Here is a 13,077-nt window from a genome sequence, read left to right as displayed (position 1 = left end):
AAAATTGTATTTCCTGCATTCAGGTGACCTAAAACTACTATTTTGGAAAAAGAATGGCCAGCAATCTGGGTTCCATACAAGAAAAGGACACAGGCATCCCAGCTTTCAGATGACATTTTACCTTTTGTAAATACCCACTCATAGAAGAGCCACTAGCCACGTAAAGGATGAGAATCTTATCATAGATGAGACTCCAAAAAGAGTCCAGGTACATAGTGTGCACGAGAAAGATAGTTCCAGGTTCCTTGGGATCCTAGACACACTATTCAAATCTTTTTTGTTTTGTTTGGCTGAGTTGGGTCTTTGTTGCTGCACATGGGCTTTCTCTAGTTGCAGCGAGTGGGACTACTCATTGCAGTGGCTTCTCTTGTTGCAGAGCACGGGCTCTAGGCAAGCGGGCTTCAGTAATCGCAGCACGCGGGCTCAGTAGTTGTGGCGCAAGGGCTTGGTTGCCCACACTATTTGAATCTTAAACTAGCAATCCAGAGAATTCTTCTATAAGGTATTTCTACCATTCTTGGTACACCCTTAGAAATGTTTCTTCCCATACTCCCATGATATTTTTTAAAAATAAATTTATTAATTTGTTTATTTATTTATTTTGGCTGTGTTGGGTCTTTGTTGTTGTGCACGGGCTTTCTCTAGTTGCAGTGAGCGGGGGCTACTCTTCATTGCGGTGCGCGGGCTTCTCATTGCGGTGGCTTCTTTTGTTGTGGAGCACGGGCTCTAGGCGTGCGGGCTTCAATAGTTGTGGTGCGTGGACTCAGTAGTTGTGGCTCACAGGCTCTAGAGCATCAGGCTCAGTAGTTGTGGCGCACAGGCTTAGTTGCTCTGAGGCATGTGGGATCTTCCTGGACCAGGGCTCGAACCCATGTCCCCTGCATTGGCAGGCAGATTCTTAACCACTGCGCCGCCAGGGAAACCCCACCATGATACAATAAACTTTTGGTATTTGGGGAACACAGCACTGATAGACCAGGAGGGCAGGAGAATATGGGCTGTCAAGTCATTACCAACCTTTAAATCCTGCCCCCTCTTAGACAAGTTACTTGATTTTTTTTAAGAGTTCCCATATCCTCCTCTCTAAGATACAGAGTAATAGCTGCCTTTCTGGGTTGTTAAAAAGATGAGCAATAATGCATATAAAGCACCCCAAACAGTGACTTATCGACTCGAACAGTGATGGAAAGTGATCATCAATAGTCTGACAGATGTGAAAAGTTTTTATTTTCAGCATAGAACATTATTTGTGGATTCTATCAAGCAATCTCTATAGTATACCCTCGTAGGAGAGCAAGTCTCTTTTAGAGGATGCATACCCTCACGCAGCACACCTGGGAAAGAGCCAATCTTTGGTTCTCACTTCCCTTCCCTTTTCTCTCTTCCTCTTCCCCCTCATGCACTCAGAAGAGCCCCTTCCTTAAACCCTAACTCCTTTTGTAAGCAGTCTTTGAAACTGACGACTTCAAGGGTGTTTTGTCCTGTTTATAAAATTGTTAGCATTTGCTGGGACTTCTCTGTTTCTTCATAGAGAGTTCTCCAGTTTTTTCCCAGACGGCTCCTTTTATTAATTGGTTTGTGTTAGGGGCAAGTCAGTTCGCTGGGGATAGGAAAATGTTGAAAAACACAGCAAATAAGACGCAAGCTAAATAAGCTGCAATTGCTATCCAAAACCTTGGATCTTTCAGCAGTGCCTTATCAAAGCAGCTGAACACGGTATAACCAATGGACATTCCAGCAAATCCACCTGCAATGTGAGCTGCAAAAGACACCTTGAGAAAAAAGGGGGAAAAACGGGAATAAGTGAAGAAAATGTTAATTGCATATTTCAGCTGTTTAAAAAACAAATACCATCCCAGTCAAAGAGTCTTAAAAGTCTGAACGGCAAGGTGGTGAGACAAAAGAGACAAAAAAACTCCATGTGCACAGAGAGGAGATATTCCAAATCATGCAAAGCTAAAAAAAATATCAGTTCACTGACTCTGAGTACACAAGACAGAGCCATCATTTCTCTTTAATCTTGGTCATCATTGCGTTTAGGATGGTTCTATATAAGGCCAACCAAGAGAGTAAGAGTTGAGGTGCCATGAGGGATCTCTATAGGAGCATAATCTGATCGCACATAAATGGAATGTCTAAATTAAAAAATACACACAGATAGTCAAACGGAAACTACCAAATTCAAAGACCAATTTCAATAAAACTGGAAATCTTTGTCAGTTTTCTTTTTATTGTAAATTCATCTGGACCCAAATTATTGCTGCTTTCCAATCTGCATTTTATTCTCTGTGAAGTCCCTTCACTCCTGTTTTTTGAAATAGCTACCAGTATAGCAGGTGCAGAGAACTAGAGCCAGTTGTCAGGGCTATGAGAGAGAGAAGTGAAAAGGACAATCCAAAAGGCTGATTTCCTCAGGAATTTTCTTAACTTCCAAGTATAAAACTGACTGCCCTAAATCTCAGAATTGTTGCCCCTATTTGGTGACCCTTTTTAGCTATTGATATGATAGGTAACATAAAAAATAATAAATTGAACTCACCGGGGACCCATTTGCAGGGACAAAGAACCTTCTGTAGAGAGCAAATCCCATGTCCGACACAACTAGGAGGGAAAACAGCCCAGTGAAGCCCCACGATCTCCAAAATAGTGTGCCAGTTTTTTTTTGGTTCCCCTCTAGCAATGGTAGCAACGTTTATTGAGACTTACTCTGTGCTAGGTACTGTTCTAAGAGTTTTACATGTACTAGCCTCCATCATTAATCCTCACAACAACCCCATGAAATAGGTACTATCATTATCCCATTTTATAGATGTATTGATCCAACAAGTATTTATTGATTATCTCCCATGTGCCAGGCACTATTCTAGATGGTGGAGATACTGCCGTGAACAGATCAGACTGCCTCATGGAACTGAAAGTCTAGTTGGGGAAGGCAAATGAATAAGTAAAAAAATACAGTATTGTCAAATGGTGCTTAGTGCTATGGAGAACACACAAAGAGAAGAAGGAGAATTGGGAATGCTGGGAGTAGGGTGTGATTTTTAACTGGAGAGTCAGGGAGGATCTCAAGGAGAATATGGCATTTGATAGAGATAAGGGAGCAAGCCATGCTGACCTTTGAAGTAAGAGTCCTCTAGGCAGAGGGCAGTGCAAAGTCCCTAAGGCAGGACTATCCGTACCTGGTGTGTTTGAGGAATACCAAAGCAGTTGATCTGGTTGCATAGGTGGTTTTCAAAGGATGGTTCCCTGCCCCACTGGGGATCCCAGCATCACCGGGAACTTACTAGAAATGAAAATTCTCAGGCCCACCCCAGACTTACTGAACCAGAAACTCTAAAGGTAGGGCTCAGCAGTCTGTGTTTTAACAAGACCTTCAGGTGATTCTGGACTAAAGTTAGGGATAAAGTAGTAGGTGATGAGATCAAACAGAAGCAGATGCAGATCATGTAGGGCCCTTATGGACCATTGTAAGGACTTTGACTTTTACGCTTTGAAGCTTTTGAGCACAGGAGTGACATGTCTGATTTATGTTTTTAAAAGATGATTCTGGCTGCTGTATAGGAAACATACTCTAAGGAAGCAAAGACAGGAGCAAGCAGACAAGCTAATTACTACTACTGCAGCAACCCAAGTGAGGAATGATGGTGGCGTTTTATACATAAACCAAAACACAGAGGTTAAGTACTTGCCCAAGGCCGCCCATCTCAGAGGCAGTAGTGGGATTTGAACCTTAAGCAGTCTGACTGTGGGAGGCTTCACTCTCACCCACCACACTAATCGCCTCTGATTACCATCAGGAGTACAGAAGATGGGCCAAAAAAGGAAATGAGTCCACATCTTCTAATGGAACAGTGAGAGCCAGAACTTAGACATTCCTCAAATAAGTCAGACCTCTGATGCTAAAAGAGCTTCCAGGTTTCTTGGCTTAGAAGAACTCTGCCCTACATGTGCACTTGGAAACATCTCCTGCAGCTGTCACATTCCACACCCATCCCCCAATTCCCTGTGCTCTACTTAGTGAATGTCCTAGGAGAGAGAAAGACCTAGTCCTTGCCTTTGGGAAAACAGCGTCAGGACCATGTGTTCTGGCTAGTTTCCCTTTCAATACAGTATTGACACTGAAGTCACTGGATAGAAATTGAGGTCGAGGAGAAGTATTCAATGTTAATTTAATTGTAAATGACTATCACACAAAATGCTGGATAAATGTGGCTATATTGTTTTTTCGATCATTTGCAATTCCTGATCCAGTTTAATAACGAGATAGGACTAGGAAAGTATAAGAAAACCACTGCTGGAAAACAGGGTTGACTTACTGGAGACAGTTACTTTGGTCTAGTCTTCCACAGTTGGAGACCTCCTTTCAAAAACTCTTTGTAACCCTTAGCCTGTCAATTTCTCCATTCAATTTCTCTCTTGTTTTGGCCCATTCTGACTTACATCTGCCTGGCCCTTTCTGCTTCCCAGGGGAGTTTACTTCTAAGCTGCTGCAGTCTCTAAACTGAGACCTGTCTTCCCACCTGAAAAGAAGCCCTCATTCCAATAAACCAAATCATTGTCTTCAATAAAATTTGACACTCATTTTAAGGGAGCTGCCTTTATATGGATTTTTTTGAAGGATGAAAATGTGAGATTTCCTGAACTTTTTCCGGGGAAGCTCAGTTGCTTTGTTAGAAAACAGATCCAACAAATAATGCTTAATGAAGGAAGGTCCTAGGGCCAATTGTCCTTCACAATTAGGAATAATATTTACCATTTAAAAAAAAAAAAACTATACATTTTCCCAAGGAAACATGTTTAAAATTAAAATGTACTTGTATTTCATTAATCCGGAGTTTGTTCTAACTTCTCTCATTTTCAGTAGTAGGTTAACCAGGCCAAAGAACTTTTAGAAATGGCCTGTGGGGAAGGTTGATGTTAGTGTGTCCTACCTATGTTTGTAGGATATAATAAAAGCACATCATTCAGTGATTGTATTACTTACCTCAAGAACGACAGAATGTTTAAAGCAACTATACCCCAATTAAAAAAAGAAAAGAAAGAATGACAGAATGTTACATAAACTGTATTTGGAGATAACCCTGTGCATGAGGAAAGGGCTTTTACTCCAACATTAAAGGGCATTAGAGTATTAAAACCTTTTCCTCATTGAGGGTTTGAGGCTTATTTTACAAAAGTCATTCATAATTACCTGAAAGAAACAGATTGACTGATGACCCAGGTAACTTGTGTAAGAATATTTTTCTGTCTAAGGACTTGTCCCTTGGTTCTGGTTGTGACTCAGACGGCTCTGCCTGCACGGCAACTCTCCTAACTAACTCCCAGGCATCTGTCCTCCCTTCTGTGCTGACTAGTTTCCCTCACTTTTTGGATTTCTTATGGGGAAAAACAGTATATATGGTATGGTATAAACTAGAAACAAGTCACTTCTTTTCTCTCAGGATGAAATATTGTTTTTACAGCTAAATTGTTCATAAACTTAATTTAGTCTCTTTTTTGAACTCTTGATACCAATTTGCAGAATCATTTTTTCCTACTATGTGGACAGCCAAAAGCTTAGCCTGTATCAAGTGTCACTTCTGTCTTGGCCTTCAAGTCTGAGCCGACAGTCTGGCCCCAGGGTCAGCCTTCTCCCCGCACCCTCCATGCAGATACAGCTTCAGCAGGAGCAGATCCAGAAATACAAGTTACCAGCCCTGCCTTCACTCTTGTTTGCTTCTACTCTGTATGGCCTGCCACCCATCCAAAATCCTGACTTTCAGACCCGCCTAAAATTCCACCTCTTCTCCAGATGATTGAACGTACTTCCTAAGCTCTTTCAGCATGTAATTCTAGACTATCATTCTTGGAGATTTCCAAAGCCACATCAGTCATGCTCCTAGTTCCCTGACCCCTCTCTTCCTTCACCTCTGCTCTCATCCTCAATCCTCAGCCACCACTCCATGCTTATATCCTAGATCAGTTTTTTTTTTTATCTGAAATTGAGGAAGAAAATGGATTATATGAATGGTTTTCAAGCTTTCCCTTTCTGACAAAATCATACGCAGAATCTAACGTGTGAACAAGAAAAATCCAGTATATAAAACATAAATGACAGCAGAAAGTAACACAACATTTTAAATCAACTATACTCCAATAAAAAAAATTTTTAATAAAAAATTTTAAAAATCCAGGGGCTTCCCTGGCACCGCAGTGGTTAAGAATCTGCCTGCCAATGCAGGGAACACGGGTTCGAGCCCTGGTCCGGGAAGATCCCACATGCCACAGAGCAACTAAGCCCGTGCGCCACAACTACTGAAGCCCGCGCGCCTAGAGCCCGTGCTCCACAACAAGAGAAGCCACCACAATGAGAAGCCCGCGCACTGCAGGGAAGAGTAGCCCCCGCTCGCTGCACCTAGAGAAAAGCCTGCGTGCAGCAATGAAGACCCAACGCAGCCAAAGATAAATAAATAAATAAATATTTTTAAATATATATATATTTTTTAAAATCCATAAACGATGGTATTGTGGTTGAAGTGGACAGAGTGCCTCGAGCCCTGCTCTCTTGACTCCCTGCACTCCAGAAAGAAACAGAGGCACTTCTAAGAACCACCCACCAGGGTCTGTGAAAACTCCATTCACACCTTTCTGCTTAGGGCTGTGAAGCCGAACCATTCTTTCTGACTCTAGGCTGATGGTCATCCTACTTGTTAGTGTTTGGGAAATGTGAGAAGGCTTTCTGAAGGTTGAACCCATAAAATTGAAGGTGTGAAGTGTTCACAAAACACACTTACTTATAAGGACGATGATGAGTAGTCTGATAATTCCAAAGGCAGGAATCATTTCTCGAAAATTCTTGCAAAGAGATAAATAATAATATAAGCTATCTATTGGCAAATGAAACTTCAACTGTCCTCCCCCTTCATCTGCTTTATCATTTAAAATAAAGTGTGAGTGTCAAATATTTGCAAAACAAAGCATCGGTGTAACAGCCCAGTTTTCAAATGTATTTGGGAAGCACAGTGCTGGTGCACTTTGGAGTGAAAATGAAACATGATATTAAATTCCTTGATATAAAGTAGGCACAATTTTATTAGCAGGAAATAATCTAAATATAAGTAATAAAAAATCAACACTTAATATGTCATAGATAGATAGTTAATGCATGCTGTCAAACTAAATCTGATGAAATATTTCCAAGTTTTTTGGTTAATATTCATTTGATACATCTTTACCCTCTTTCTAAGTAGGAGTTAGCAAAGACAACTAAAATTTAAGTATTACCTTTATTTTTTTAGATAATTTCAAAAAATTTTAAATGTCGGTCCAAAAACAACCCAGTTGGATTTTAGCTTTGAAAAATCTCACACCAGCTTGCAGTACCCTCGTGTGTTACTAGAGGACAGAGCAGACTGAGAAAGACACTCCCACTTCAGCCCGAGTTACCTCTCCCTTCCCTTTCAAGTTAACTCTCTTCCCAGAGAGTAGAGATGCTGAAATAGCTGTGTTTATTCTAAATCAATTATTTTCAAATTGTTGTGACCATGACCTACAGTAAGAAATAATTTACATAACACACATAAATCAAATAGTACTTATCCTTATTACACGTGATGTGTACTGAAATTTTTGTTTGTAAAGGGATTTTCACAATCCCTTCAGCTGCGTTCACAACCACTAATGGGTTGCAATCCAAAGTTTGAAAAACATTTTTCTAAATGACTTCTATTTTTTGAGCAGTTTTTTAATTGATTCATGTTTCTTCCTCCTAGAGTATCTTTAAAGCACACCTATGTGATTAAAGGGTTAATTTAGTCAGGATTTTAGCCTGTTTTAAAAAGTGGTTGGCATCTCACATACTATATCATGGGCGTGTAAAATGGTATGCAACTTTGGAGGCATTTATCAATGAAAATGTAAAGCCTTCACCCAGTAAATCCACTTCTAGGAATTTACCTGCAAAAAGAATCACACAAATGCAAAAAGATAGGTGTGAAAGAACATCCCTTACAGCATTATTTTGAAATGTGAAAAGCTGTAATCACCCGAGATTTCTTTTCAATTAAGGATTAAATGTCGGGATACAGCTATATAGAGCATGATGTGGAGCACCTGAAAAGACTGAGCTGGATTTCTGTGTACTGCCATGAGTAGATAGGATACTTTATGTTAAGATGCAGAACAATATAAGGGTAGTTCCATTTTTGTAGCATTACTATTGGTAGAATTTTGAATACACATAGAAAATGTCTGAAAGGATGTATATGAAACTGTTAACAGATACTAAATTGGCAACTTTGACTTCCTATTTTTCAATTTTGAATTTTATTTAATATTCATTATTTTTGAGATCGGGGGAAAAAATAAAGATAAAATATGAAAGGAAAACTCTTGTGGCCAAATGGAAGATGTGTTCTTAGTAAATATTGATAAATGAAGATCCCCTGAACCAAATACCAGTAATTGTTTTAAAAAAAAAAAACATTTAAGGTCCATAGATTCCACTCCCAAAGTTCTTACCACTAGAACATTCATGAAATAGCCTCCCATCAGAGCATAGACTCCTCCTGAAGCACCCACAAGAGATTTGAGTGGGTCAAAGATGGAGCTGGCAAGAGAGCCTAAAGAAATAAAACACAAAGAATCAGATATGACTATAAAAATCATGAAGGATAAATCTTTCTAATCTAAGGTAAAAGTTGGGGAAGCTTGGAAAATTATATTAACAAACAACAAATTCACTTTGTCCCTTCCATACTAGAAAAGTATAGCTATGTGGGCTAACTCCCTCAATTTTTATGAAACATTAAATGTTCAATATGAAGACAGTATAACGGTGACAAAAACACAGGCTCTGGAGCCAGAATAACCAACTGTGACTTGAGCAAGTTTCTTAATGTCTCTGTGCCTTAGTTTCCCTGTCTACAAAATGGGGGTACTAATAGAACTTACCTCAATGGGTTGTCAGGAGAAGTAAATGAGTTTATATGTGCATCATGCTTAGAACACTCTGTGACATGTATTTTATACTTGTTAGCCATTGTTTCAAAATATCCTACATGTTCAGCCAAAACTATCAAAATACCTGAGACATTCCAACATTTTATTATCTAAAGGCTAGCTTTCTCATGGAGTCAAGATGTGGTCTCAGAATCCTTCTTAACATACTATTCAGTCACATTCACCAGGCAAGATGAAACCTATTTGCTAACCCAATCTTATATTGCCTGAACCAAAACAAGACTTTAGAACGACCTTATGAAACTCTGAGGTGTTCTCTCTGTACTGCTTAGTTCTATTACTCATTCTCTTGCCTTCAAGGCCCTCCTTCATTCCTTAGAATACAATACAATACAATACCTACTTTATGCAAAAAAGACAAAGTGTCTGACCTTAGGAATCTTACAAATGGATGAGCAAACGGTTATCATAAAATGCAGAATATAACAACTACTATGATTTTTTTTAATGTAATAAATTTGCCATGGAAGCATTTAGGGAAGAATGACTTTCTCAGCAGAGAGGTGGAAGCCCTGCTACTCTGAGAGGAGGGAGACAGCATTTTGGTTAAACTCTGAAGACCCTTTAAGATTGGACAGGGAAAACAAGGGGGAAGAAGGTCAGGACTTGGGGATCTGGAATAGCAAAGACATAGAAACAAAGTTATATGGATGACTGAAGATCAGTGAGAAGTAGTCCATTAGGATTAAAGCAGTGGTTTTCAAATGTTAACCTACAAACTAGGGCTAGGGTGGTTGTGTCTTAATCATGAGAAATTTATTTTTAAAATACAGATGTCCACTTCTGGCCACAGTGAAGTAACAAGGATAAAATTTTTCCTCCTGCTTGAAACAGCTGAAAGCAGTGGACAAAATACACGAAACAATGGTCTTCAAGATACTGGACATCAGATAACAAAGGACAGTGAATCCTGAGAAACAAGAAATAAATAAGATGAGTTGACTAATTGCCCAGCTTACTGCCTTGAGAGAGACTGTAGGCTGCAGTACATGAAGGGGGAACATAGGCAGATCACAGTAAACTTTAAGTTGATGAGACAGAGTCTAGAGTCTAGGTCCATATAGATCCAGGCAGCTAGAGTTCAGACTGCTTCCAAGTAACTTAACTGAGTTACAGAACAAATCTAAGGAATGTTTATAGGAATATAATAATATCCACCATCCAAAGATAAAATGTCTAGCATCCAGACAAAAATTGTCAGACATGCAAAGAAGCAGGAAAATATGACACATAATGAAGAGAAAAAAATTCAATTAAAACCTAACAAAACTGGGAATTCCCTAGCGGTCCAGTGGTTAGAACTCCAGGCTCTCACTGCTGAGGGCCTGGGTTCAATCCCTGGTTGGGGAACTAAGATCCCACAAGCCATGTGGCACAGCCAGAAAACAAAAAACAAAAACAAACAGACAAAGAAACCTACCAAAACTAAAAAAAAGAGTTACCATATATGATACAGCAATCCCATTCCTAGGCAAATATCCGGAGAAAACTACAACTTGAAAACATACCTGCACTGCAATGTTCACTGCAGCACTAGTTACAATAGCCAAGACATGGAAGCAACCTAAATGTCCATCAACAGATGAATGGATAAAGAAGATGAGGTAAAAAAAAAAAAAAAAAAGAAGTGGTATACATACACAGTGGAATAGTACTCAGCCATAAAAAAAGAATGAAAACAGTGCCATTTGCAGCAACATGGATGGACATAGAGATTATCATACTAAGTGAAGTAAGCCAGACAGAGAAAGACAAATATAATGATATCACTTATATGTGGAATCTTTTTTTTTTTTAACATCTTTATTGGAGTATAATTGCTTTACAATGGTGTGTTAGTTTCTGCTTTATATGGAATCTTTAAAAAATGATACAAATGAACTTATTTTCAATAGAGAAATAGACACACAGGCATAGAAAACAAATTTATGGTTATCAAAAGGGAAGGGGGGAGGGATAAATTAGGAGTTTGAGATTAACATATACACACTATTATATATAAAATAGATAACCAACAAGGACCTACTATATAGCACAGGGAAATATACTCAATATCTAGTAGTAACCTATAAGGGAAAAGAATCTGGAAAAAATAAAAATATATGTATATATGTATATATCTGAATCACTTTGCTGTACACCTGAAACTAACACAATATTGTAAATCAACTATACTTCAATTTAAAAGAAAAAATTAAAACTACCAAAATTGACACAGGTGTAAGATTTAGCAAGTAAGGGCAATAAATAATTATTACAACTATATTCTATATGTTCAAAAGTTAAATAGCACTACATAAGAAATGAAACAGGCTCAAATCAAACTTCTAAAGATGAAAACTATAATGTCTAAAATGAAAACATAAACTTGTTCAGTTGATTGGCTGATTAGACATTTCAGAAGAAAAGATTAGTGAACATGAAGACATGGCAATAAAACTATCCAAAATAAAACACACAGAGAAGAATATTTTTTAAAATGCATACAGCATTAATGAGCTATAGGTCAATTTCAAGCAGTCTTCTGATATGTATAATAATAAATACATAATTGGAGTCCCCAGAAAAGAGGAATGAAAGCAGATACAGAAAAAAATACTTGAAGAAATTATGGCCAAAGTTTTCCCAAAGTTTTATGAAAACTATAAACCCACAGATCCAAGAACCTCAACAAATCCCAAACACAAGAGACGTGAAGAAAAGCACACCAAGGCATAACAAAATCACATTCTCAAAACAGTTAAAAGTCTTAAAAGCATCCAGAACAAAAAGACATGCTTCATACTGAGAAACAAAGATAAGGATGACAACAGATTTCTCATTGGAAACAATGCAAATGAGAAAACAACACTAGAGCAACATTTTAAAGTACTGAAAGAAAAATACTGTCAAGATAGAATTCCAAACCTAATAAAATATATTACAAAAATGAAGGCAAAGTAAAGATTTTTTTTTCAGACATACAGAGGCTGGAAGAATTGATGACGAACAGACTCATGCTAAAAGAAATGTTAAAGGAAATCCTCAGGAAGACAAAAAAAGATATCAGATGGAAATATGGAGCTACACAAAGGAATGAAGAGCATTAGAAATGGTAAGGACGTGGGCAAATATACAAGATTTTGTCATTATTTAAATCTCTTTAGAAGTTCATTGTTTAACAGTTAAACTATTAGACTAACTACTAGGAATAATAAGTGAATAATAAGTGAATTTATCAAGGTTGGAGGATACAAGATCAATATACAAAAAATCAACTGTATTTCTATGTAATAGCAATGAAAAATTAGAAGTAGAAATTTTAAAAATAGTACCATTTACAGTACATCAAAAATATGAAATATAGAAATAAATCTGACCCAAAAAATGTACAAGACCTAAACACTGAAAACCAAAAAAGATATTGAAAGGAATTTTGAAAGACCTAAATAAATAGAAGTCCATACCTTGTTCAGGGGTTGGAAGACTCCGATATTATTAAAATGTCAATTCTCCCCAAGTTGATCTAAAGATTCATTGCAATCCAAATCAAAATCCCAGTAGACTTTTTTGTAGAAATTGACAAACTGATTCTAAAGTTCACATGGAAATGCAAAGGACCTAGAATAACCAAACCAACTTTGAAAAAGAGCAGAGTTGGAGGAGCACTGGCACATCCCAATTTCAAGACTTAATAGAAAACTACAGTAATCAAGACAGTATGGTATTGGTGTAAAGATATACAAATATATGAGGGAAACACAACAGAAAGTCCAGAAATAAACTCACATATATATGGACAACTGATTTTGACAAGATGCAAAGGCAATTCAGTAAAGAAAGGATTGTCTTCTCAACCAATGATGCTGGAACAGTTAGACATTTACATTAAAAAAAGTGACACTTCAATCCATATCTTGCACCATGTATAAAAATGGATCGTATACCTAGATGTAAAGCCTAAGATTATAAAACTTCTAGAACAAAACACAGAGAAAATCTTTGTGACCTTGGGCTAGGCAAAATTTCTTAAATATGACACTAAAAGCATAATTCCTAAAATTTAAAAACTGATAAATTATACTTAACCAAAATTCA

The 13,077-nt window shown here is 37.8% G+C and overlaps 1 protein-coding gene across 1 annotated transcript in view; it reads right to left on the bottom strand.

Annotated features, from left to right (window-relative positions):
• Positions 1-1,591: 1,591 nt before the first annotated feature.
• The window catches only part of RHBDL2 (rhomboid like 2), a 97,287-nt gene continuing 85,801 nt past the window's right edge, over positions 1,592-13,077 (bottom strand). Inside the window, exons 5-8 of the mRNA XM_082389010.1 lie at positions 8,500-8,600; positions 6,774-6,834; positions 2,540-2,601; positions 1,592-1,772 (exon numbers count right to left, since the gene is read on the bottom strand). Of these exons, the coding sequence (XP_082245136.1) occupies positions 1,593-1,772; positions 2,540-2,601; positions 6,774-6,834; positions 8,500-8,600 (404 nt within the window). The 3' untranslated portion in view covers position 1,592. The remainder of the gene's footprint in view (positions 1,773-2,539; positions 2,602-6,773; positions 6,835-8,499; positions 8,601-13,077) is intronic.

This window comes from Balaenoptera borealis (genome assembly GCF_965194805.1).
Source record: "Balaenoptera borealis genome assembly, chromosome: 1".
Classification (NCBI taxonomy): domain Eukaryota; kingdom Metazoa; phylum Chordata; class Mammalia; order Artiodactyla; family Balaenopteridae; genus Balaenoptera; species Balaenoptera borealis.
Note: the sequence above shows the minus strand (reverse complement) of the source record. Positions and strands in the feature narration are given on the sequence as shown.